The following is a 25442-nucleotide window of genomic DNA, read 5'->3' as shown; positions in this document are numbered from 1 at the left end:
TACATTATTTCAACACATGAAGCAAAAGATTGAAAACTTACTTCGATGAGCAGAGGCCACAGAACAGTTTCTTTGGGGAAGTCGTTGTCCACAAGGTTTACCAGGACATACGAGTTGCGGATGGATTCGATCAGATTGCGCGATTTGGAGCCCTCTTCGTAGATGGAGGCCCAATGCTCTCGCCAGATATCAAATGCCTTAAAGCAAATGATTTTTTTCAAAAAGTACTCCCACTTGAACTCGGACAATGAGAGATGTTCGTATAATAGGCAAAAAAAAACTTCAATAAAAAATTGTTAATTCTGCCCATCCAAACTTCACTTCAATTAGAACGTAAAAACTATCTGAAATCAATTGATTGGGATTGTTAGCAATAATTTGTACTTTATTATTAGCCGCTTTCGGCCTCTCAAGGGCTATTATTTAACCGCTCTCATTTTTTTTACAGTCCGCAGAATTTGCATTGTACTGGTGGTGTGTATTTTTATACGACTCGAAGACGGGTATTGCTGCAGCGTCTTTTTTATCGATAATTTTTGGAAGTGTATTCAAAACAGGTGCCGCACGTGAAAAATAAGTGTTTAGGTGAATCCGTTGAACTAATTGAACGGCAAAGAGAAGAGAGAGTGATTTTCAGTTCAAGCTGTTTTTGAGAGAGCGAGAAGCGTAGGTATGAAAAAGACAAATGCTAAGCGGGCGAAATATTTTGATCACGTGCGGCTTTTTCCAACCAGTTTGCTGTTTTAGTTTTTACTAAACTTAAGTAATTGTACGCGAAATTTACTTCTAAACCATTTTAATAGGTAATTGTTTGATTGGGAGCATTTTTGACCATGTCAATCACATATTAGAGTTTTATATACAATCTTGCGCTAATTTTGTGATTTTGCCGTTTTCGACGCTTTTTTAGCTGTTTTTTCTACTCTTTTTCAAGTTCCTAATGTTCGAGGTAGCTTTCTTGGTTGAAACTAAAATTTATGTGGGGGTTCACTCACTTTGTAATTTGTTATTTTTTAATTGAAGTTTGTGTCTAAATTTTAACGATTTTCTTGCTTAACTCTCGACGTTTACAATTTTTTTTGCCTAATTACTCTTTTTTCTGCCTTTCAGAGTTTTTGACGTATTCATTTGTTTAATTAGGGTTGGTTCTAGGGTTATCGTTGGTTTGATTGCACATATTTCATAAAAATATATCAACAATATCCAGTTTTTGTAGTTTTCTCTCCTTTCTCATGTTGTAAGTGTTCTTCAGTGCGTTTGGGCGTCGTTTGGGTGCTCAACGAATTACTTCAACAGCTTCTTCAAATATTTTGAAAACGTTTGTTGAGAACATTATTAAAAAATTTAACAGGCTTCTCAGAAATTGTCTTTTAGTTTTCTCTTTTTATTGAGTTTTACTCATTCTTCGATATGTAATTGTTTAATAACCTCCCTCATCTTCTGAGCCTTCGTATTTTATTGGCTCTAATGGTTTTTTGTACTTCGTCGAAAAAAATTTGGTTTCGCTTTATAGCTTGATGAACTTTGTCGAGAAATGCTTTCAATTTCTCAAGGATAGTTTCATTCTCCTCGTTCTGTTCAAATTGCTTTGTAGCGGAAGTTACAAAGAAGAACTATCCAGAATCAACGACGTCAGTATCCATACACGAAAGCAAAAATAGAAAAAGTATAAATCCATACAACTCAATTTCAGATGCCCGCTACTTGAACTTTGTTCTTTTGTCTTAATTACCATCTCTAATGTTTATTTGTTTTGATACTAGCCTCTGTATCCACACATTAATACATAGGAAAAAAGTCCAACTAAAAAATGGTATCGAAACAATTCACACTTCAAAATGTTTTTGTACAATACTAATTTCTTCATCTTTTCCCTTTCAACCCCAATCGGGGTTGCGCGAATTAATGGCGGCTATTTTACAGGCAATCTGACCAGAATTTTTCAACACATAGTGTATGGAGTAAATAGCTATGTTTAGTTAGTGGTGGGCTGGGTTGTAAGTTAAGTTTTACTTCGAGACTTTTGAAACGGGATAAACAGGTAAAGCTCGGCGGGCCTTAAGTTGCAATAGAGCACCTGAGCTGTCTTTAGTAGCATTTTAGGTGCCTAATTTGTTGAAACTGCTGGAGGGCCTAAGGTGAAAAGGTATTTTTGAGCCCAGAATGCAGCAATTTCTCATTTTTTTTTAAATTGTCTTTATTTTTGTTAATTTGGTTATTTTGAAGGTCGGTCATAGATTATATGGCTGTTTTTGCTTTGCGAAACGTTTTTTATGCTAATTTTTGGTTTGTTTCTGTTGGTTATGCCAACTTTAACACCACAGTCAAAGCATTTTTCGCTAATCTAATTAAGTTTATTGAAAATGCTTGTCACTTTTAGTTTTTCCAGCCCAGGGGCCATGAAACCTCCTCCATTATTTGAAAATAGGCTACTGCAAAGTTTCTAGTAGCAATAGAATGATTTTCAACATCTCAATATTATGAATTTAAGCATTTTTCGTATATAAAAATTGCAATTTGTTTTCACATTTTTTGTAAGTTTTTGTAATTTTGAGTTTTTCCGACCCAAGAGTGGAAAAAGTTTCTCTAGGAGTTGATGATAGGTTACTGTACAATGTATTTTGACAATTTAATGGTTTTCAACATCTTAATATCACGAATTTTAGCAACTTTTTGATAAAACTTTTTGAAATTTTTGTGTTTCTAGTTTATCAATCTTTACGGGCCAGTGAAAACATTTTAGGCTGGAAATTGAAGTACTGGATAGTTTCTGGAGACAATGCAATGGTTCTGAAGATATTATTGTCACAAAATGATCATTTTCAAGAGTTCATATTCAGGAGTTTTTCATGAGGTAATCTTCATGAGCTATTTATCTTCAAGGACCAAAGAAGCTTTTTTAGGTCTTGCAGATGGATTAATGTATACATGCGAGAGAACAAAAACGTATTTGAATAAATCAATATTGCGAAATTTGGAAACTTAAAAAATTTAGGATTTTTACTCAACCATTTTCATTTTTTAAAGTATTTGTCATATTTTTTGAGTTCTTTTATTTTTAGTGGCCGATCAACCCCCTTTCAAGGCTTTTGCATGCCTTGAGTTGTATATTCAAATGGATCAAATTTGGCTTTCAGGGCAAAAGTTTCAATTGTTTAAGCTTTGATTATATTTTTGTTACAGTAGTTCTGAGTTTTTCATTCAATTCTAAGGACTCTATTTAAGGGCATTTCCAGCTATTTTTCTTTACAATTTAAAGAAATTGAATTGTTTTGGCGTGTTGTCTTTCCTTAAGATCTGTTCACACTTTTTTCGACCTTTGCCGAAAAGAAGTAAAAAATTCGAGTACTTATTTTAATCACGCTGGAGGCGTTAGAGAAACGAGTAGTTATAAGGCGTGAAATTGTTTCGAACAGATTTGTCAATTGAGAAAAACGTGCTTAACATAGCCGGCAGATTGCCGGAATAGCTGCCAAAGAATAGACCTGCGTGCCAAATAATAGAGATAGAAACAGATACAGATCTAAATTGAAAAAAAAATCGACGCCGCTCAAAAAACTAGGTAAAAAAACATTCAGAGATAAATTAATAAAGCTTGTTAAAATTCATTCCGCAGAAGCCTCTTATTAGGGACCTTTACTGCACATAGGAGTTCCTTTGACCTTTAACAAATTCAAATTAAACTTAAGTTTTAAAGTGCAAAAGTCATTTTATTGAGTGAGGTAAGTCATGTATGATCAAAATCTAATCACGCAAATAACCTAAAATCTTTCGCAAAAGCGAGTGAGAAATGACGTCACGCGCGCAAATGCCATTAGTGAGAAGAAGAAGTCATTCAGAAAATTTGACTTTTTCAACTTTGCTGTGTGAACAAATGTAAAACGAAAAAAGAGCGTCAGACGACGAAACAAAAAAAAAACCAAGAGCACCGCAATATAGCTACGCTCAGCTTACAGCTTCGCAGCTATAAAAAAGATTTTGGGTTTTTGAGAGCGATGTTTTTGACCTGCGAAAATCTGACTTCTGTTTTCCTTTTTTTCCTCTTCAATTTCTCGGCAAACAATTTTTAAAGGTGATAAGTATGCTCTAATAAAGCATAGTCGCAGTCGTTTAAAGGCCACAAAAGTATGCTAGTTTTCTTTGTAAAATAGAAGTGATTTTTAGACTTTACAGGTGCAGTTTTTTTATGTTATTTAGTTTCAATAATGAGGGGTGTCAACGGCTCTTTGTTGGTGTTAATTCCTTTGGTGTTTTTCCGTCACTTCATCTCATTATTGCAAGATTCCACGGGCCATCTAATAAGAAAAAGAAAAATTCCAGTTACTCTATTTTGTCAATGCAAAACTGAAGTTCTAACAAACATGATACAAACTGTTTTCGGAAATATGTTTTTTTTAGATTCTGAGAAATCTGGTCATTGTTTTATTTGTTCTTCTTTAACCATTTTTTGTAAATGTTTTTTCCTCATCGGTCCTTTAGTTCATAAAAACAGCTCTCATTTGCTCTCCACTTAGGCATAATTGAAACCATTTAGGGGATTCAGTCTACTGCTCACAGTTTTATTGAGACCAATTGTTTATGAAATTTTTGAGCTTTCGATTGTTGTCTGCATTTGTTGCTACTTTTATTACGTGGCCAACAATTTTTATTTATTGTTTCAATTTAACTTGCTATATGCTTTCCATTGTTGTCTGCATTTGTTGCTACTTTTATTACGTTGCCAACAATTTTTATTTATTGTTTCAATTTAATTTGCTATATGCTTTCCATTGGTAGATAACGGGAAAGGTTTACAATTTTTATCTTTTCTTTTTCTGTTTCAATCACGATGTGGGTCAGGCGGGTCAACTGTGGCTATTTTCCAGCAATCTGCAGGCTATGTTTACTTATGTAATAGTCCCTATATGCAAGAACATAATCGGGCCTAATTTTATAAAATGCGATGGTGCTTTCGTAAGTTACAAATATTTTCAACAGGATAATGGTCAGCGAGAAAGCTAATAGTTAGTACTTATGACCCATACCTCCTCTTTCCAGACTTGAAAGGACTCCGGGTCTACGACTGTCGGCTGTAGGATCTCCTTACCCGGGAAAACTCCCCAGGTGACTGCGTTGATGCTGCTGCGTGTATTCTGTGCTCCATGACTGCATGCGTTTATGATGTCAATATCTCCGTCACAGTTCACCAAGTGATAGTTTACATTGGAGTACTTCTTCACACACGACAAGAGTGCATACGCATTGGCTGATGAGGTGAAGAATTCCAAGTATGCCTAAAATTGATGCCACGCAGTTTTGAAAGCTGCATTCATTCGAGGAAATCGCATCGAGTTTATATTCAGATAGAAAAGTGTCATATGAACAAATATATATATTCTCTCATCACCCGTAAGAGACCTTTATCAACACCAATATTCAACTGATGTAATATATAGTATTCACAATGATTCAAACTAGCATGTGCACGTGGGCTGTAAAAGTTGAATGGGAATCTTGGCGATCTATGTCCCCACATCCCCTACGGGACGTGGAGGATATAAAAGATCTTCAAGATTCCCATATTCACAGACCTCAAAAATTTATTTCTCAGGTTTATCGAAAAATCACCAGCAAAAAATAAATCAGAAAGTTACCTCTAAATACCTCCTCTATAAAAATAATGAACTGCAGGATTTTATTGTTGCTGATTTTGACTTTCTGACCATCTCTCGGCATCTGCCAATAAGGTTCAAAAAACAAAAGAACGAATTTTGAGATCACAAATTTGCTTACTTTAAGCAGATCATGATCGAAATCGCTCTCGTCCACCCATCAAAGAGCAGCTAACTTTTGTCCACAGGTCAGCGCTCTGAAGACCTATAGTTATCGGAGATCTGTTTTATTAATCTTAACTTTCTAATTGAAATCAAAACTTTTTTTTTGAAAATTGGCGTCCTCCAAGTAAAAAAAAAGCATAACTATAAAATAAAATAACAAACCACAGCATAACATACTACAATAGAGTCAACAATCATCTAATTAAATGCCACAATAGAGTCAAATGCTAGAGTAAAAAATTTGCAATAAATTGTTATCTAAGTCAGCAAAAAACAGCTCAAAATTTGCATATATTTTTAAAACAGTAAGTGTTAAAGTTCAAAGCCATGAACTGACACGGTTAATATGATTCATTGATGCCTCGTTACGCGAAAAAAAATTCAAACATTTTTTGACATCAAATGTTTTCAAATTCAGGAAAAAACATTAGCTGACAGTTAAGGTATTCGAGCAGTTGCAAATAGGTGCAATTAGATGATATGTGTAACATTTTACTAGCACTGAAGAGAAAAACATACCCAGCAGATTGCCGGAAAATAGCCGCCGTTGATTCCAATAAACATGATTGGGATTGAAAGAATAGAAGATATTGAAAAAAAAAGATTTTTGTACAAAAACATTTTTTAAGTCCGATTTATTTTGATGGCATTTCGTAGTTGAACATAAAGTACTTCTGTTTCATAGAGAGAGGCTACAGGGGCTACTATCAATACCAATAAGCATTAGAGATGGTAACCAAGACTTATAGGAACGACGTTCAAATAGCGGGCATCTAAAATTGGGCTTTATGGGTTTATCCCGTTTCTACTTCTGACTTCAATTTTTTATACTGACTCTGTTCATTTTGAATTGCTTTGCTGAGCAACTGATGTTCAAAATCACTTTTAGCAGAATGAGAGAAGAGAGAAACTAGCCTAGAGAAGTCAAAAAGATATTACGCAAAATGTTGAAAAAGCGGCAAAATGAGGTAAAGCAAAACCTTTTTTATTCGACGAAGTAAAAAAACATAGCAGGACAAGTCCTGAAATACAATTCAAAGAATTGAATGAAAAACTCAGACGTACTCTACCTGACCAGCAGATCAATTGAACAATTCCAGCCAGAACACAAACAAAATTATCAAAAAATTGAGAAACTGAAAGAATCAAAACTAAACAAAAAAATACTCATTGCTAAAACTCTTGAAGTTTTTAAACCGAAGGCGAAATTTTTCCCTTTAAAAAACCTATTTCAAAAATATTTTTAAAATCAATTTTTGTTTCTGAAATCGGTCCAGTATTATATCTGCAAGACCTGAAAAATATTGGCCTTTGAAGATCGATGATTAACTCGAAAATGACCAAAAAATTTAAGTAATCAATTGCAAATTATCAGAAAATATTGCTGAAAACCGTCATATAAATATCTTCAGAATCATGTCTATATCTTTAGAAGCTATACAGTAACCCAATTCCAAGCTTTTAAAAACTCATTGGCTCATAGATCGATAGGCAATAATTTTTAGAAAAAATTTCAAACTTCAAAAAATAGAAATTCGTTCTATTAAAACGTTGAAAGCCATTCAATTGCCCCTAGCGTTTAATAATAATTTAATACCATACTATCAAAATATGGATGAGGTTACCTGTCTACTGAGACAAGAAAAAATAAATAAAATACAAATGTTTTGAAAAAAACTGAAAAAAATTGCAAATTTTATCTAAAAACTTCCAAAAGTCGAAAGGTTAAATTGTTAAAAACAAATCCATTGAAACTAAAAACCATGCAGTAACTTTTTATCAGAACGTGGAATAGGTTTTCTCGCACTTGAGAATGGACGAATATCAAAAACTGACAAAAAACTTTAGGAAACCTTAAAAAAAATTGCAGATTTCATCAAAAAAATGCTAAACATCGAGACACAAAAATGTTAAAAACCATTCCATTGTTACTAGAAGATACGAAGTGCCCTATTAACAAACCTCAAAGGAGAATGCCTGGTCCTCGAACCTGGAAAAACTGAAAAAATGACGAAAATTTTCAAAAACCTGAAAAAAATGCGATTTTTGTCAAAAAAAAAATTGCTAAAATTTGTTATATTCAAAAGTTGAAACCTATTCCATGGCAACTAAAAATTTTTCAGTAACTTATCATCCAACCACCAATGAGGTTTTCTGGCCCTGGGACTCAAAAAACTTGAATAATGACAATAAATGTCAAAAAAAATATGAAAAAATTGCAAGCTTTGTCAAAAAATGCTTAATTTCATGATGGCAAAAAGTTGAAAACAATTCCATTACTACTAGAAAATATGCCGTACTCTATCATCAAACCCTTTATCAAACTCTAGAGGAGGTTTCTTGGCACCTAGGGCTAAAAAACTCAAAAAATGACAAAAATTTTCAAAAAATCTGAAAAAATTGCCAAAATTAGTATCCTTTCGCGAGTTTGTGTTTGTAGTACCAAAATTTATAGCTCATAAAATGATCATAACAAGCAATTTTGTGTCGCAAACGACCTTAATCAACTTTTAAAAATTTCAACCTAAGACTAATCAAACAAAGAAACTCACAAGAAAGAAAATCACAAAAACATGAAAAATTGCACCTTTTTGAGCACAAAAACTCTCAAAAATGACCTTTCAACCTTAAATTAAGTCCATCCCAGCAGCTGCACCACTATTAGCGCTTGAAGGACAACTAAAGCCCACTTTGGGCCTCTAATGAAACTTAATGCCCACTGGGCTTTACCTGTTTATCCCGTTTTGAACGATCAAAGTCATTGAAAAATGTGTGAACACATCTCAAAAAAAACACAGCGCACCACTACAATTCAAATTCCTTGAATCGTAAAAAAAATAGGAGCGCTATAATAGCCGGCTGAGAAGATGAGGGCGGCTATTAAACACTGAAAAAAGGATTCAAATTGCCACACGAAAAAAATTTACTCCCAAAAATTCAAAATTTGTTCAAACACCTAATTCTCACTCCTCACTATTATTCCAGCGTTACTAAAACCCCACCCAAACTTGACTTACTTAACGGCGCACCAATACAATCCAATCCAAACATTTGAATTTTTAGAAAGGACAGCGCCTAAATAGGCGTTGAGAGGCTGACAAAGCAAGTTTTCTGAAATAATTGACAGTAAATAACAATCGAGATTTAAAAGTATTTTACATCTGTTGCCATTTTTATTCGAAGCTGCAATCATTCTGGAAGCAAGCACACCTTCGAATTAGTATACAATTACTGGTCAACCATTCCATAAAGCAGGATTTTATTATGTGCAAGTACACAACTAAGGATCACATCGAGGATCAATTTAAAATTTCATACACAGAAGGGTTGGAACCTTACCTGCGAACGCACATTAGCGATTCTTTTTATTTTTATTATTTCTATTAGAATACCTTCTGGAACACGTATCCATTGGGTGGTCCCCATCCAAACACACTGTCATCACTCGGGGCACACACGATGTTCGGCTGGCTGTTTATTGTGAGGAGACCACGCGAGTTGATCATCACCAATTTCTCCCTTTAATGAAAAAATTATGCAGAGCTGCCTCAAACATCAACAAGGAGGCTCGGTAATGTGCGTTCTCACATTAAGTTCCGACCCCGCTCATCTACATTTTTCACTTAATTGTCTACCAAATGAGGAAGAGATTAAAAAAAATTAACATATCAACATATCGTTCAACAAACTACTAAAAGAATAAAACAATCTACTCTAGAGGGCCTATGAGACCTGTGGCTACCATAATATGACTACCAGAAAAGACGGCAATAAAAATCAAATAGTTAAAAATATTAATTACGACAAAAACTCCTTGTCCATTTTTTGAAATCCACTAATAACTAAATTTAAAATGGCATCAGGCAAAATTTATACTCAGAAGATTAACTAGCACTTTTTTGGAACACAATATAGGACTTTTCCTCAATGAGACTTGGCAACAAGTTGACTAGAAATGAGCAAAAGGGGCAAAGTTTATTAAAACATTGCTTTTTTTCTTAAAAAAAAAAGAATTAAATTCGAACTGATTAGAAACATTACGCATCAAATGAAATCATTGAGAGAGTCTTTTATACATCAATAGAGAGCTACTGAGGCCTTTCATTATCCAGGATATGTCATATAACTACAAAAAGAACGACAAATACATGCAAAAACAAAAAATGTGCACGAAAAATTATGCACGAAAACGATGTCCCCCAAATCAATTAAATATTAACGTAATCACTAAAAACAATAAAAATCTTCGTCTGGATTGTTTGAAGGTAAACACAATTGCAAATCAAATGACGCCCATTTTTGTGATACTGTGAAAAAAAAACAAAAACCTACAAAAAAGGGGCGAATATGCAATAATCACGAAAATTGGTTTTATGAAAACTGGTGGTTCGAAGAAGAAAGACCATTTGATGAAAATAAAACCGTTATGAAGAGCACATTGTATTTCAGTAGATAAATGATGTGAATTGTGTATAGAGATGCTTAGCTACAATTTAACAGAAATAAAATTGGCAGATCTCAAAAAACTATATCTTTTTTTTATTAAAAACAAATTCAAAATTCATAGCCAACAAATCTTTCGACTAAAAGAGTAGACAGTTTGTCTTGCAACTACTTGGAAAACTAATCGCGACTGTTATTAATGAGACTAAATAATAAGACTGTAAAATAACATTATATACAAGCTGAACTAATATGTTTCACAAACAACTTTACGAAGCCACAGTTTTGAAGCCATTAAATTTATAAGATATTAACCGCGAGAATATAACATCTTCATTTACGTCTCATCTGATCATCATAACGTCTTTTTGTAAAACGACTATCACAAAATGACAACAAAAAGAACCACAAAAACTGAAAAGTAACTAAACTTTGCAAAATTCTGCTGAAACAAATTGTCTAAGCCCTGAAGACATCATTTAAAACGTTCAAACAACAGAAAAATTATTGGTTGATTCAACAAAACATTAAAAAGAGCTCTAAATAATGAGGCTAATTTACGAAAATGATACAACATTGTAAAATACGAAAAAAACGCAAACCAGAACAAAAAGGGATAAGTTAAAGAATACTATTACTCTTTTTTTTTTTAGAAATTTAATCCGAAAGTCAAAACAACCATTAGCTGTTTACCGATATCAGTTATTAAACTCATTTGTTTAACTATAGTTGTCCCCTGAGACTTTTAATTACACAATATTTGGCATATGACAATAAAAACTAACTACAAATGAAGGGCAAAAATAAAAAAAAACTCTACCAATTTCTGCAAGAGAACGGCGCCCTTCAAAACATATGTTATGAAAACAAAAAATATGTTCAGTTTCAAATATTGTAAAGCTTTTTTTTCAGTTAGATTGTTAGAAAATGTTAGAATTTACAAAAGAAACAAAAACAACAGCAAAAATGGGAAATTATGCACAAAAATCACAAAATTTTGTATGAAAACTCGTAGTACCAAAAGCAAGAAAACCTTCTGCTAAAACAATCAACCACAAAATTCGTTTGGATTCTATACGGAGGAAAAGTTGGCCTGTTTTTACTGAGAATAAGCAAAATGTTGACTAAAATAATACAAAAAAATGACAAGTTCAAAAAATCACAGAAATTTCCTTAAAACAAATACATTCAATAACATAAGAGCCATTAGGTAACAAGCGAAAGAATAGAAAATGTTCACTTGCACCTCTTGAGAAAGAAGTTTAGATCTTTGAGTGGTCCAACCTAAAATTCAGACTGCCAAAAGAATAACAATTGAAGGCAAAAGACAAGAATTCAGTTAAATTTTACAAAAACTTCCTCAAAGCCATAAAAACCCTTTGGTTCTCTGAACAGAAACTGTATCTACATTCGGCCTCAAATTCACGTACATTGGAGCTGTCATTAGCGGAGCCGTGAATAAAAAATATTGTCAGTAATTAGCATTAAAAGAACAAAAGCAAAAAATTTTGAAAAAAGGCAGCATCAAAATAAAAACCAAAAAGTCTCTGATTCTAAGAGTCCATGATATTATCAAACCTCTCCCTGATTTTGTAGCGCGCCCTGCAAACCGACCAAGTGTTCCAAGTATTTGCGAATTAGACCAGTAGTTGAGTGGAATTCTTCAACTATTAAAAAAAAGAACGATGCATTTTGTATAATTATCGAGTTAAATCTGCAAAAAAACGGCAAAGTTTTAATTCCAGAAGACTTTCATAGGGCGCCTAATTGAAACTAGCGCTCTTTTTGAGATTAGGGAGTCTGTTTTAAGGTTTCTAGGTCACTAAGTCTGGCAAACTTGAACAAAGTGGACCAAAAAAGCATACTTTGTGCCATTTTTGATGAAAAAAATTTGAATTTTGGAAATTTTATCAAAAATTTTAGCCAAAAAAACTTCAATCAAACAATTCAGCGACGCTCATCTATCTCTAACGGTAACAACAACACTCTGCCGTTAAAAATTTTCACTTATTTTGATTTATAATAGCGAAATTGTGCCAAATTTTAGCAAAAATTACTGAAAATGTGAACAAAAACAGTCGAATGTTCACAAAAGTTTAAACCTCGAAAACTCCCTGTAAAAAACGAAAATCGAAAAAATCTTTTTAATTCCGTATTCAACGCAGGACGGGCTTTTCAATGATACCACTCACAATTCTCTACGATGAATATATCGATCGGCCGAAATTGACTGAACAAAAAAGAAACCCAGTCAGTATATAGTTCCTCCCTCCCTCCCCCCCCCCACTAAAGTGGGGGTCGGAACAATTATAAATACAGGTCGAGAAATACAATGAGTTTGTACAGTTCAAAATTGCTCCATGATAGAATTGAGGATATAATTGTGTTGATTTAGGCTTCAGTTGCATATACGGCAAAAACGACCTAGTTCACTTAAACTTGTTTTAAAATAACATTCCGTTGTCATCTTACGGGACACTATCAGATATTTCCTTAGCAAAAGGGACCACGTATCGCTTAAATTCCTCCAATTTAGAAAAAAAAACTAATGGAAGCTATGGCTAAAGATATGATGCCCCTTGAATGTACCTTTTCTCGCCCCGCTTGAATTATTTAACATAGCCGGCAGATTGCCGGAGTAGCTGCGAAAGAATAGACTTGCGTGCCGTAAAATAGAGATAGAAACAGATACAGGTATAAGTTGAAAAAGTTATCGAAGCCGCTCAAAAAGCTAGGTAAAAAATACAACGATGAATTAATAAAGCTTGTTAAAACTGGTTATATTAGGGACCTTCATAGCGCATATGAGTTCCTTTGACCTTAAATGAATTCAAAATAAACTTAGTTTTAAAGTGCAAAAGTCATTTTATTGAGTGAGGTGAGTCAATGTGATCAAACTCTAATCACGCAAAAAAACTTTTGCTCGAAAGAGTTAGAAATAGCGTCATGCGCACAGTCGTTAGTGAGAGGAAGAAGTCACTCAGAAAATTTGACCTTTTCAGCTTTGCTGTGTGACGAAATGTAAAACGAAAAAAAGCTTCAGACGACGAAACAAAAAACATATCAGGACAAGTCCTGACGTACAATTCCCAGAATTCTTATTGACTAAACAAATAATTAGACCTAGAATGGACTATGAGTGAATTGAGAAATCTTTCTAAAAAAATCAGATAAAAAAATTTAAAAAAATCAATGTCAAAATGCCGTATGTGAACAAAAAAACCACTAGCGAGAAATGGAGATTTAGTTAAAACAAAAAAAAACTAGGCCTAGAATGAACTATGAATGGATTGGGAAAACTATTCAGAAAAAAATCGGATAAAAAAAATCGAAAAACAGTAAAAATCAAAGTGAAATTGCCGCATGTGAACAAAAAACCACTAGCAAGAAAGCGAATTTTTGTTCAAACACCGTTCTCTCACTCTACTTTAAAATTAGAGCAGAAAACTTTACGCCGCAAAACCCCTCTAACAAAAAAACCAAGAGCACCGCAATATAGCTCCACTCAGCTTACAGCTATGAAAAAGATTAGAAAGAGTCAAAATCAGCAGTTGGAAAAGAAAGGCTTTGAACGCGCATTTTGGCATCCAAACATAGCCGGCAGATTGCCGGAAAAATAGCCGCGATAGACGCTTGTGGCGTTACATGAATTGAAACAACTATAGAATAAAATAGACAGATCGACCACCAGTCCTTTAATAGACCACTAGACTTTTTGGGTTAGCTTCCGACTGTCATTTTTATGAGACACATAAGCTCTATAAGGAGAAAGCCCTAATAGGGCTTTTCAAAATTAGGATCTTTTCCGTTTGTGCCCCCACAGCTCAGTGGGCGCATATTATTTTCACCCCCAGATGCACGTGCAATATTTGGGGGGCACAAACGGAAAAGATCCCAAAATTAACATTCGAAATCAAAAACTCTAGACTCTATCATTCAAGAATTAGGGCATATGTTCGGCACTACTTAGATGCACACTATTGACCTTTAATAAGTAAATGTTCATAAAATTATAAGTTTCATAAGTGAGCTCAGAAGTCATTTTGTTGAGTGAGGTAAGTCATTGAAAAAGTCAATTCCAAGAAGTCACGGTAAGACAAAACAAAAATCTGTTAGACGAAGTAAAAAACATATCAAGACAAGTCCTGAAATACAATTAAACGAATTGAATGAAGATCTAAGACGTACTCTACCTGACCAGCAGATCAATTGAACAATTTCAGCCAGAACAAAAACAAAATCATCTCATAAAACTGAGAAACTAAAAGAATCAAACCTAAACAAAAATATACTCATTGCTAAAACTCTTGAACCTTTAAACCTCAGGCAAAATGTTTTCCCTTTAAAAATACCTATTTCAAACACATGTTAAAAACCAATTTTTTTTCCTAAAATCGGTCCAGTATTACATCAGCAAGACCTGAAAAATATTCATTGGCCCTTGAAGATCGATTAACTCGAAAATGACCAAAAAATTTTAAAAAAAAAAAGAAATCAATTGCAAATTATAAGGAAATGTTGCTGAAAATCGTGATATAAAAATCTTCAGAATCATCTCTGTGTCTCTCGAGGCTATCCAGTAACCCAATTCCGAACTTTAAAAAGCTCATAGGCTCATAGATCGATAGACAATAATTTCTAAATTTTCAACTTTCAAAAAAAAGAAATTCGTTCTATTAAAAGCATGAAAGCCATTCAATTGCCCCCTAGCAACTATTTAATAACATACTATCGAACACTGGATGAAGTTACCTGGCTACTGAGGGAAGAAAAAAAATAAAATACAAAAATTTTGAAAAAATTTGAAAAAGTTGCAAATTTTATTTAAAAAACTTCTAAAAGTCGAAAAGTTAAATTGTTGAAAACAAATCCATTGAAACTAAAAACCATGCAGTAACTTTGTATTAAAACGTGGAATATGTTTGCTCGCACTTGAGAATAGACGAATATCAAAAACTGACAAAAAGTTGAGGAAACCTTAAAACAAATGCAGATTTTATTAAAAAATGCTAAAATTTGAAACATTAAAATGTTAAAACCGTTCCATTGTTACTAGAAACTATGCAGTGCCCTATTAACAAACCTCAAAAGAGATTGCCTGGTCACTGAAGCTAGAAAACCTGAAAAATAACGAAAATTTTCAAAACCTGAAAACGCGAATTTTGTCAAAAAAAAATCGCTACAATTTGTGACATTCAAAAGTTGAAACCTATTCCATGACAACTAAAAATTTTTCAGTAACTTATTATCCAACTACTGATGAGGTTTTCCTGCCCCTGGGAATCAAACAACTTGAATAATGACAATAAATGTCAAAAAATATGAAAAAAATTGCAAGTTTTGTCAAAAAATGCTAAAACTCATGATGACAAAAAGTTGAAAAACATTCCATTACCACTAGAAACTAAGCAGTAATACATCATAAAACCCCTTATCAAACCTTAGATGAGGTTTCTTGACACCTAGGGCTAAAAAACTCAAAATATGACAAAAATTTTCAAAAAACCTGAAAAAAATGGCGAAAATTAGGATCATTTTGCGTGTTTATGTTTGTAGTACGAAAACATATAGCTCATAAAATGGCCATAACAAGCAATTTTGTCTCGCAGAAATCTTTCATCAACTTTTAAAAATTTCAACCTAAGACTAATCAAACAAAAAACCTCAAAAAAAATTGCAAAAAACATGAAAAAGTGCACCATTTTGAGCCCAAAAACTCCTAAAAATGACCTTTTAACCTTAAATTAAGGCCATCCTAGCAGCTGCACCACTATAAGCACTTGAAGGAATACTAAAGCCCACTTTGGGCCTCTAATGAAACTTAATGCCCGCTGGGCTTTACCTGTTTATCCCGTTTTGAAAAATCAAAGTCATTGAAAAATGTGTGAACACATCTTAAAATAAACACAGCGCACCAATAGAATTAAAACTCTTTGATTTGTAAAAAAAAATTAGGAGCGCTATAATAGCCGCCTAGAATTAAGGACGCGGCTATTAATAAACCAGATAAACAAAATATTCAAAAAGCACTTCTTTATCGAAAACAATGCTGAACAGCCTATGAGTCTGAAATCGTACAGAGCTTCAAATCTTACTTAATAGATGACGTTTCTGGATGCAATTCATCGCCTTCATTCCATGGCAGATGAGTTACTAAATGGCCATTTTTATTCTCCGTACCTCCAATGAAAGCCCTGAAAACATCAAACACGTCTTGTTCACACTCCAACTCTTGACCCCAGCTCTGCAGCAACTCTTCCTTTTGATGAGAAGTCTTCAAGTAAAACAGGTGGTAGTCTGTCAGGTTGCCAAAAGCGGGCGATTGTGAGGAACCCCAGCGACCGTTGGGAAACTCGTCCCAATCTTGGGTTCTGTGAATGTAACTTTTGGGTCGAAGAGACCAGAATATTGGTCTAACGTCTTCACATAACCTTCGCTTTGGGCAGTTCGATACCAATTTCCAAGGAAATGGTCGGTGGATTCTCTGAACATTCCAGAGACCAATTTGTTTGAGAATATCTGTGGTGGCGACCTCACGATTCAAAGTGTAAAAATGAAATCCACCTTGGAAGCCTCCGTCAATAATGCCTCTGATCATTCCGACTGCTTGGGCTACGCCATAGTTGCGAATAGCTGCATCATTGTCTTTGATTGGTTCGATTGCATTTTGAATGTCATCAGGAACCTAATATACAACCGAGTTAAGAACGTCGTGTAGACAAAACGTTGTTTTGACAACACCAAATTCTTAATTTAGCATTCCCTTAATTAGACCATTTTCATAAAGTGATTGAAAGAACATTGGGCGAATTGCTCTCCAAGGACCTGCGAGGCAAAGAATTTAGAAGGGGGAATAGGCTAGAGAGACTTTTGCGGCGAAAAACTATTCACTAGGGAGGGTTTGCACTCGGCACCTCTCAAAAAAATTACTCGAGACATTAAATCGAATGAATGTTCTAGAAGAAAACGGTCAAGCAGAACTTTGCATAAAAAGACACACACACGTTTACAATAATTGCTTCAAACCTCGTTCGAGAGCAATTAAAAAGTTTGTTTAGGGACAGTAGCATAAAAACTGAGCAAAACAAACAGACCCTTAACAGGGGTCCCTTTTCACACACCCCGGAGAAAATTCCCAAAAGACGCTCCACCCATTGAAGTCCTATTCGATTTTTTAATCTACTGTGGGAAGACAGTTATCACAGTCATACCTCTTGGCCGCACAGCTTGACGAGGTTGCGAAGTGAGTGGTATCCCTGGATAGGCATGATGCCTGGGATAATGGGCACCTGGATTCCAAGATCCCTACAGTCTTTCACGAACTTGATGAACACATCTGCTTCGAAGAAGAGCTGGGTTATGATGCAATCAGCTCCTGGAAATAATTTGGGATAAGTACATTTACAAGACAAGGCGGATTGGTGCGAACCAGAGCAGAAACGAAAGTTCAAACATAGTTCGTGATAGAAAAACTAAAACACACCGAGTTAACAGCAAGTTATGAAAGAAAAACACAATACGAAGACTGCGTTCTGGCTGTTTTTTTAGCAGCATTGAAAAGTTGAATTAATCAAAAACCTCTGGAAACATGGATTTTTCCCAAAGTGCAAAAATTGTAAATGCACGTGGTTGATTAATATGAAAATGCTAAAATTTGATTGCTTGAAGAATGTGTAAAAATACTTATAGCATGTCTCTGATATATACTATGATAACTCTCTTCTTAGTTTGCTTCTTCCTTTTTTATCTTTTTAGAGGCGACTATGTAGGTGCTAATGCCAAGTGCTATATTGTATGAAGACAGAGTTATCGTTGCAGTATCCTTTCTAATAAAGGCTTTTAATTGCAAGTTTTTGCTAAGTGCTATTCGGGGCGCGGGTTCGGTAAAAACGCTCTTTTTCTGCTACAAGTTTTCAATTCAAGTAATTTAGTAAGCAACTGAACTGTACTGAGCAGAATCGTCTGTATGAATTTCATGATAATAAATGCGCGTGCTGTATAAATTTACAAAAGTCATTTTCAACCAATCAAAATTAAGCATCGTCATATTACGGCTCTTTAGAAAAAGCGTAGGCGATGGGTTTCGAACCTTTAATCTTATGATTATTAACAGGGTTGCCTAGTGTGCTGTGCCAAGTGGGTCTTGTTTAGTGGTATTGTCAAAGTTAAGGGATTTACTGGGCTAATTAAGTTTAAATGGAAAGCAACATCAATAGTGGTTTGTTATAAGTTTTTATTGAGTATTCCAGATCAAAATGCTGAAAGTTTACTTTCTGTTTGCTCTTATTTGGCCTCTTGTTTTCTCATCTGATGTATATGAACAAATTGAGCTGGGGAATGCGACTGCTGTATGTTGTGAAAAGAATACTACATTCCGCGTTGGTCAAGTGGATGTGAGTTTCGTGCCATATCGGAGCCATATTTGTCCAGTTGGTGATGGTGGAATTGAAGATTTGTGTCCTCGATTCTTGCCAAGTTTTCCAATGATAATCGTGTTGTTCGTGGCAGGCATAGTACTCATGCAGTAGAAAAATAAAATCGTGCAGTTTTGTAGAAAAATAGATTCGTGCAGTAAAAAAATAATTAGATGAATTGATTTGTTGCTCTTGTCAGGTTCATCCTGAAGGCGCGTGTTCGTCCCCTGCATACTTCATGAAGTTTTCCTCCATCCTCGCTCCTCTTGAGGACGAACACGCGCCGTGTAATTAAGTCCAGGTTGTGCGGTTGCCCTGGCCAGATGTACTCCACGATAAAGTAGCTGGAATAGATCGGGTTGTCCAATGCTACAATTTTCGTTAGCAGTGCCATTCTGTTATTCAAATTAAATGGAAGAGGGGGATCGGCTGCGTATAGAACAGGCATGACTGAGTTTAAAATTGATTCTTTGGGAAGTGCGTTTTGTGACTTTGACTGATGTGGATCAACAGAGATTTATGCGAGTTATTAGGTGTAGTTGATTGTTTCCTCTTCTGGGTTCATTTACATTTTTCCCAGGAAGATTAATGTAGTAGTGATCTGTCAAGTGTGGCAGTTCCATTTGCTCCATGTGGTGAGCGGAGTAAAGTAATGAAGTAATTCCCTCGGCATGGCAGTAAATGACACTCACTAATGGAGTTTTCGGAAGTAATTCCCTCGGCATGGCAGTAAATGACAGTCACTAATGGAGTTTTCGGAAGTAATTCCCTCGGCATGGCAGTAAATGACAGTCACTAATGGAGTTTTCGGAAGTAATTCCCTCGGCATGGCAGTAATTGACAGTCACTAATGGAAGTTTTGGAGGAAAGTAAATTGAGAACAGTGTGATTGACTGCTCTATTGATCAAGTTATTCAGAATACGTTTACTGCAAACAGGTCAAACTTTAATAGCGGCGTTATTCATCGACTGTTGGATATTTTATCGAAGAATTTTATTGGATATTAATTGTAATAACGAAGAGACGGGATATTCTATTTTATCAAAGTATGGACACTAAAAGGTTGGTTAATTACTTATAACAATTTAGGATTTGATAGGCTAGCATTAATATTTTTTGTAATTTTAAGCAGATTTATCGTGTTTAGAACAACACGAGACAGACAAGATTTGCTAACCGAAATGAACGAGTTCAAACATCAGTACTACGATCGGAAAAAATTAATAAGTCTCGGATGGAAAGAAGTGGAGACAGTCGATGGGCGGGGTATTAATAGTTGGAACTCCTTAAAGAATAAGTTAAATATAGAAGGTAAAGGGGAACTGATTGGAGAGAATGGTTGGCCAAAAGTACCATTGGCAATAAATAATGAAAAACTTGTGGGATTACAAGAAAGTTTGGTAGAAGGGTTCCGGGGCTGTAAAGATCAGGGCGATGTGTATAATTGTGTTAGTAAATTAAAGTTGGAGAATGGTGATAGCAGGTTGTATCAAGAAGTTGGGTCGTATGCTGGTTTGTGTAATTCAATAGGTTGGACGTTTTGTGTAGATGGTTTGATGAGTGGTGTTTTGCCTGATGGTTTTACTGGTGTAAGGAGAGATGCAATGGTACAATGGAATGAGTGGTGGACGGCGGCAATGTTGAAATTGGGGGTAATGACAGTGTTTCGAAAACGCCGTGTGGTGAGCAATTGTTTCTGATTTGTGGAAGTTATCAGACATCAAGGGATTTTAATAATGTTATGGGTACTCCGCAAAATTTTATGGATTTAATTAAGAGGGGTCCTTCTGCAAGTGGTTTGGGAAAGGATGTTTGGTTTTTCATTCCGACGAAAGATAATGTATTGTGCCAGCCTTCGTTGTGTGCGCATGCTGTTGTAACTTTTACAAGAGGTTTGTCGTTGGTGACTGGCTGGGAGGCGCGTGATCAATCGAATCAGGTTGTTGTTGATCGGACTTTGGGATCGTTTGCTTATGGTGTGCGTAAAGGGGTGATGAAACGAATTATAATAAAAAAAAATAAAAATACAGTGTTAGACTGGGCGAAAGAAAGGGAAGCGTCAACTGGTGGTGCTAGTGATGTGACTGAGCATGTGCAGATTTTCGTTAATAGTGGTATAATTTTAAAAACAAATAACAAACGAGGTAATCGAAGAAGATGGGGTGGGAAACGGGAAACGAAAACGCAGTCGGACGATAACGAGAATATTGTGTATTCGTTTCTTCCTCCAAAGGATCCTTCAATGACATAAGTGAGTTGTTCAACTTTAATTTATTATTATTATTTTTTTTTGTTAGGGTTGGAACTATACTGCCAGGTTTTTTTAACTTTTTTCTGAGATTTTATTATTTCAAGCCCATGCTCTTTCAACGTATGTTGAAAGGACTGTTTTTTGTTGAGACTGAGCAATCGGTAAGGGCCCTGTCTGTGTTAGTTTGGTGTTGTTTTGGAAAAAAAAGATATTTCGTGAGTCTTTTGGTCGTTATTTTGCACAGTCGTATGTAGTGTAGGCAATAATTTTTTGATTTTCAATTGCGTGCCCATCGAAGTGATAAGAAAGTGGGATGTTAATTTTTGTTGGTAATGGTTGGGAATAGTTTGGGTAATAATAGTTTGCTATGTTAGGGTTGCTTGCTCATTGTGCTCACGAGTTATGACTCACGAGTAAAATTTTTGGTCAGAAGTAAAAAAATTAAATTGGTAAGAAATTAAAAATAAGAAGAGGAGGCGTTACATTTGAATATTTTGCGGTGTTTATAAAATGGTACTACATTAAACTAATTGCGACTCATGAGAAAAAAATTAAAAAAAAATTATTTTGGATAACAAAATTAAAGAAATTTATGCAAGTCTAAGTGAATACGTGGATGCCAACAGGGTCGAACTCAATGGGGTCGTCATTGTCCATTTGAATAAAAATCCCAGAATTGGTGGGTTAGTTGAGTACCTTGGAATGAAGTAGTGAAGTGGTATACGTAGGTGTAATATTCCCAGGTTGTGTAGAAAGAACATTTTTTCGTGAGAAGGCCTGTATGGGAGTGTGCCCAGATCACGATGGTTCCATTTTGTAATATGACATATTCATTGAAAAAACATTCCCTGTATTGGATTCCTACTTTCACGCAAACGTTGATGTTGTGGTTGGTGTGTAATTTTGGGGCGATGTCTTCCGGGCCGACGTAGTTCCGGATTTGGTCCCAAATGCTTGTAGTCATGATTTTTTAAAAAAATTAAAATTGATGAGATGCTAGGTTTTGAGATTTGGAAATATCAGGGAAAGTATAAGTAAATATGGTTTCGAAAAAGAAATTGCAGGTCAAATTCGCCTTCTAAAAATTCGTCTTTGGTGTTTTGTAAGAAATTCAAAAAGGTAAGAAAATTTGGATGATCTGGTTCCAAAGTGATTTTTTTGTCCAGGAAGTTAATCCAGAAGCATAAGGTATTGCAGGGGAATATGAAGTATTCAGAAAAGACTGCAAGTTTTATATCAAAATCAGTGAGAAAGTAAGCACAAAGTGGAAATTGGGTTGGAATTGGAGAGATGTAAGGAATGGTGTCTTCTGATTGGTCAATTGTGGTGAAAGTTGGGGTTGGTGGATAAGACATGAGATAAAATTTTTTAATAGAATATAAATGCAAATATTTGAGGAAATTTACATAGAGTCATCTGAGAATGGAATGGGTGATGGAGGGGAAATTGGAATATAATTTAATTCAGTTGAATTGTGGTCTGATGTAGGGTCAGGGCTTTCGGGACTTTCAGAAATGGTCGGTTGCGATGGTTCTACTGCGACTGGTTTTCCTTCTGAGTTAAGATAGAAATTCACATTAATATAATTATTTCCCGATTGTATGCATTGTAGAATTGTTTGCCATACGGCTGATGTCTCATTAACTGTAAGGGGGGTAAAGGAAATTGAATAAATATTGTTGATAATATTGTCCAGTTGCATGTTGATACTAATTATTGCTTCGCGATCTGTAAAAAAGGCAATGCTGTATTCAGTAATATAAGCTGGCTGGTCGTTGAATGTAGTGTTAATGCGCGGCTCAACTTTAATTCTGAAGTGATATACTGGATTCATTATAAAATGTTTGAAATAATGCAAAAGGTGAAATTTTAGTTGTAGGAAAATTGTTTAAGTTGTTTGAAATAATTTCTAAGTTTCTATCGGCGAAGAAATTATAATAGGTTTAGAGAATGAACAGTTAGCAATGAAGAGTGCTGCTGGTAGTTAGCAGGCAGAAAGTAGTTTGAATGATTGATAGTGTTGCGGGGGAAGTGGGGAAATTTGACATTTTGATTAATTGGGATTAAGGGAATTATCCTTGGTTGGGTTGATTAGTGTTTCATTATAGGCTGTCATTGTGATTGATGGACAGTTCGCCTTCCGGGTTAATGGATTTCCTTCCTTTTCTCGCTTTGACAGATAATTGATAAGTTTCCTTTGGGAGTTGCATCTTATTGCTCCGTTGTTTAGTGCGTCAGTATAAATTCTTTTCAAACATAAATTCGTCACTGGATAAAAAGGAAGGGAGCAAATCCCCGCCTTTTTCAATGGAGGTTTAAGGGGAATTGTACTGTATTTTTTTTATTTTTTCGGTTTCTCAAAGAATAATTTCAAGTAATGAAAATTTCGGTTTGATACTCGACTTATATCAAAATTATGAAGTAAGTATTCGCGGTGCTTTCCAGGGGGGAAATGAGTCTCTGGTATATATAGGACTTTCAAAAATGTAGTTAAATCATGTTTTTTTCAGTTTTTTTTAATTTTTATTTTTCCTTAAACTGCTAACAAAATTTCTAATTCGCGGTAGAATAGAGGTGAATGTAATTAATAACTTTTAACAAGTGACTTAGTTAAGTGGTTAGTATCTCTGACCGTTGAGCTGGGGTTCCGGGTTCGAATCCCGGCGGGTTCCAAGTGCTTCTATAATGTGGGAAAAAATTTGGGAAAGGGCAAAGGGCTGTAATGGTAAGCTAGGGTAAGGGTAAGGGGGCAGAGAAAAGGGGATGGGTAAAAAAAATTTAACTTTTTTTTCTTTTTTTTTAATTTATAAGCTGTTTTTACGGACCACTCGGCCATCGCACTTAGCGCAGTTGGTAGCGCGCTGCACTCTCATGCTGAAGTTGAGGATTCGAGTCCCGGTCAGGTTTTTTTTTAAACGTTTCCTGTATTGATTGTTCTGAGAGGGTACGCTCCGTAATGGGATATCGGTGGGTGTTCCGGTATATGTGTATAGATTGGCTGACTCGGTGCGGCAGGCCTGTTGACAAGATCGATTTTGATAGTTGGTTCTTCGTTACGTTTTAGTCTCCTGATGTAGTCTCTTAGGAATGTGTAAGGAGTGCGAGGTTTATTTATGTTTTCTTCGTTTTGGTTTTCGAACTGTTTTAATTTCGAGTGGTAGTACTAGTGAACATTTGTGCAGGGGATGTTCTGGATGTTCTTGTAGGTATTCATAGTCATTGAATGCGACAACTTGTACTGGTTTTGTTTTTATTCGCCGTCATTCGTGTGTTATTCGGAAAGGGAAACGTCGGTGTCGTTTTGCCCATTTGTGTAAAAGATGCGAATAAGTTAGATGTAGTAATACGCTAATCAAGAAGGATAAAAATCCGAAAAGAAGAGACATTTTCCATGGTATGTACTGTTCGAATCGGTGTTCGAGTTCGGGCTTGAATGCTCTTATTCTTTCTAAAATTGGTTCGGCCATTTGTTCTATTGATTTGCTGTTTGTTCGTCGTGTTTCCATTCGTTTGAACTCTGGTTGAATTTGCTGAAGAATTTGAATTTGTGCTTCAGATCTCGATGAGAAGTTTGGTAGTTCATCCAATGGGGGCAGTAGTTTGAAGAGTGTACTTATTGGATCTGGAAATTGAAAATCTAACCGTATTGCCGGTACTGTGTCACAAGCAGTGAGGTCTGAGCGAAGATGAACATTTGGTCCTCTAAGCTGTTTTCCACATCTCAGTGTGATGATACACACTCTGCACCCAGGATGCTCAATTCTTGCCAATGGATTGCTGCCATTACCAGCGCTTTCGATGTGTATAATCGTCTTTGGACAATGTTATTAACCAACGACCGAAGCCGAGATTGCGTGCTTTTTCAGTCAACGGCAATTCTACTACATCCAATTGACAGCGTTGCAATGAATGTAGCTCGTCATCGTGGTAAAGTAAAGTAGCCATACAGGACTGATAAGTCTGTTCTGTTAGAATGGCTTTGGTGCATATTGCGTATTTTTGGGATCCGATACAATTTGCGAGCTCGTCTTCATCGATAAACGCTAGTTCTTCTCCGTCGTCTGAGACGGCCATGTATTTGGCTTCAAGTCGCCAAACTAAAGCTTTACCTGTATCCCCGTCCGGCATTGGGATCGGAATGGCATGCAATACGTTCATAACTGTACTTTTGGAAGCCATTGGAATTGCAAGTGTAAGTATCAGACCTGCGTCAATTGCTTCGACTTGTGTGACTAATTTCGTTTCATAGTACGAGAGAATCTCTTGGATTGGTACGGCTAGAGATAATCGATCCTGTTGTCCATTTTGTTGCAAATGAACAATCGTAAGAATTTTATGCAACTGCTCCCTTGGGACTAATGACATTGGTAATAGTTGATTCATGAGAGGCGTCAAGGCATTCAGTATGTTGATTCGAAACGTATAAAGGGCCGATCGGTATGTTTTGATGTTAGCAAGTGTTGCTTGACAAATATTGCTAAGTACGAGACTATGTTGATTGATTTGTTCTCTTACGT

The 25442-nt window shown here is 35.3% G+C and overlaps 1 protein-coding gene across 1 annotated transcript in view; it reads right to left on the bottom strand.

Moving 5' to 3' along the window:
• The window catches only part of LOC142339410 (methylenetetrahydrofolate reductase (NADPH)-like), a 177246-nt gene that overhangs the window by 96735 nt on the left and 55069 nt on the right, over positions 1-25442 (bottom strand). The window contains exons 6-10 of the mRNA XM_075389428.1: positions 17471-17634; positions 16355-16944; positions 9209-9335; positions 5025-5273; positions 42-197 (exon numbers count right to left, since the gene is read on the bottom strand). Of these exons, the coding sequence (XP_075245543.1) occupies positions 42-197; positions 5025-5273; positions 9209-9335; positions 16355-16944; positions 17471-17634 (1286 nt within the window). The remainder of the gene's footprint in view (positions 1-41; positions 198-5024; positions 5274-9208; positions 9336-16354; positions 16945-17470; positions 17635-25442) is intronic.

This window comes from Convolutriloba macropyga, chromosome 5 (genome assembly GCF_964194025.1).
Source record: "Convolutriloba macropyga chromosome 5, txConMacr16.3, whole genome shotgun sequence".
In the NCBI taxonomy this organism is placed as follows: Eukaryota; Metazoa; Xenacoelomorpha; order Acoela; family Convolutidae; genus Convolutriloba; species Convolutriloba macropyga.
The sequence above is the reverse complement of the archived record's forward strand: the minus strand, read 5'-3'. Positions and strand labels throughout refer to the sequence as shown.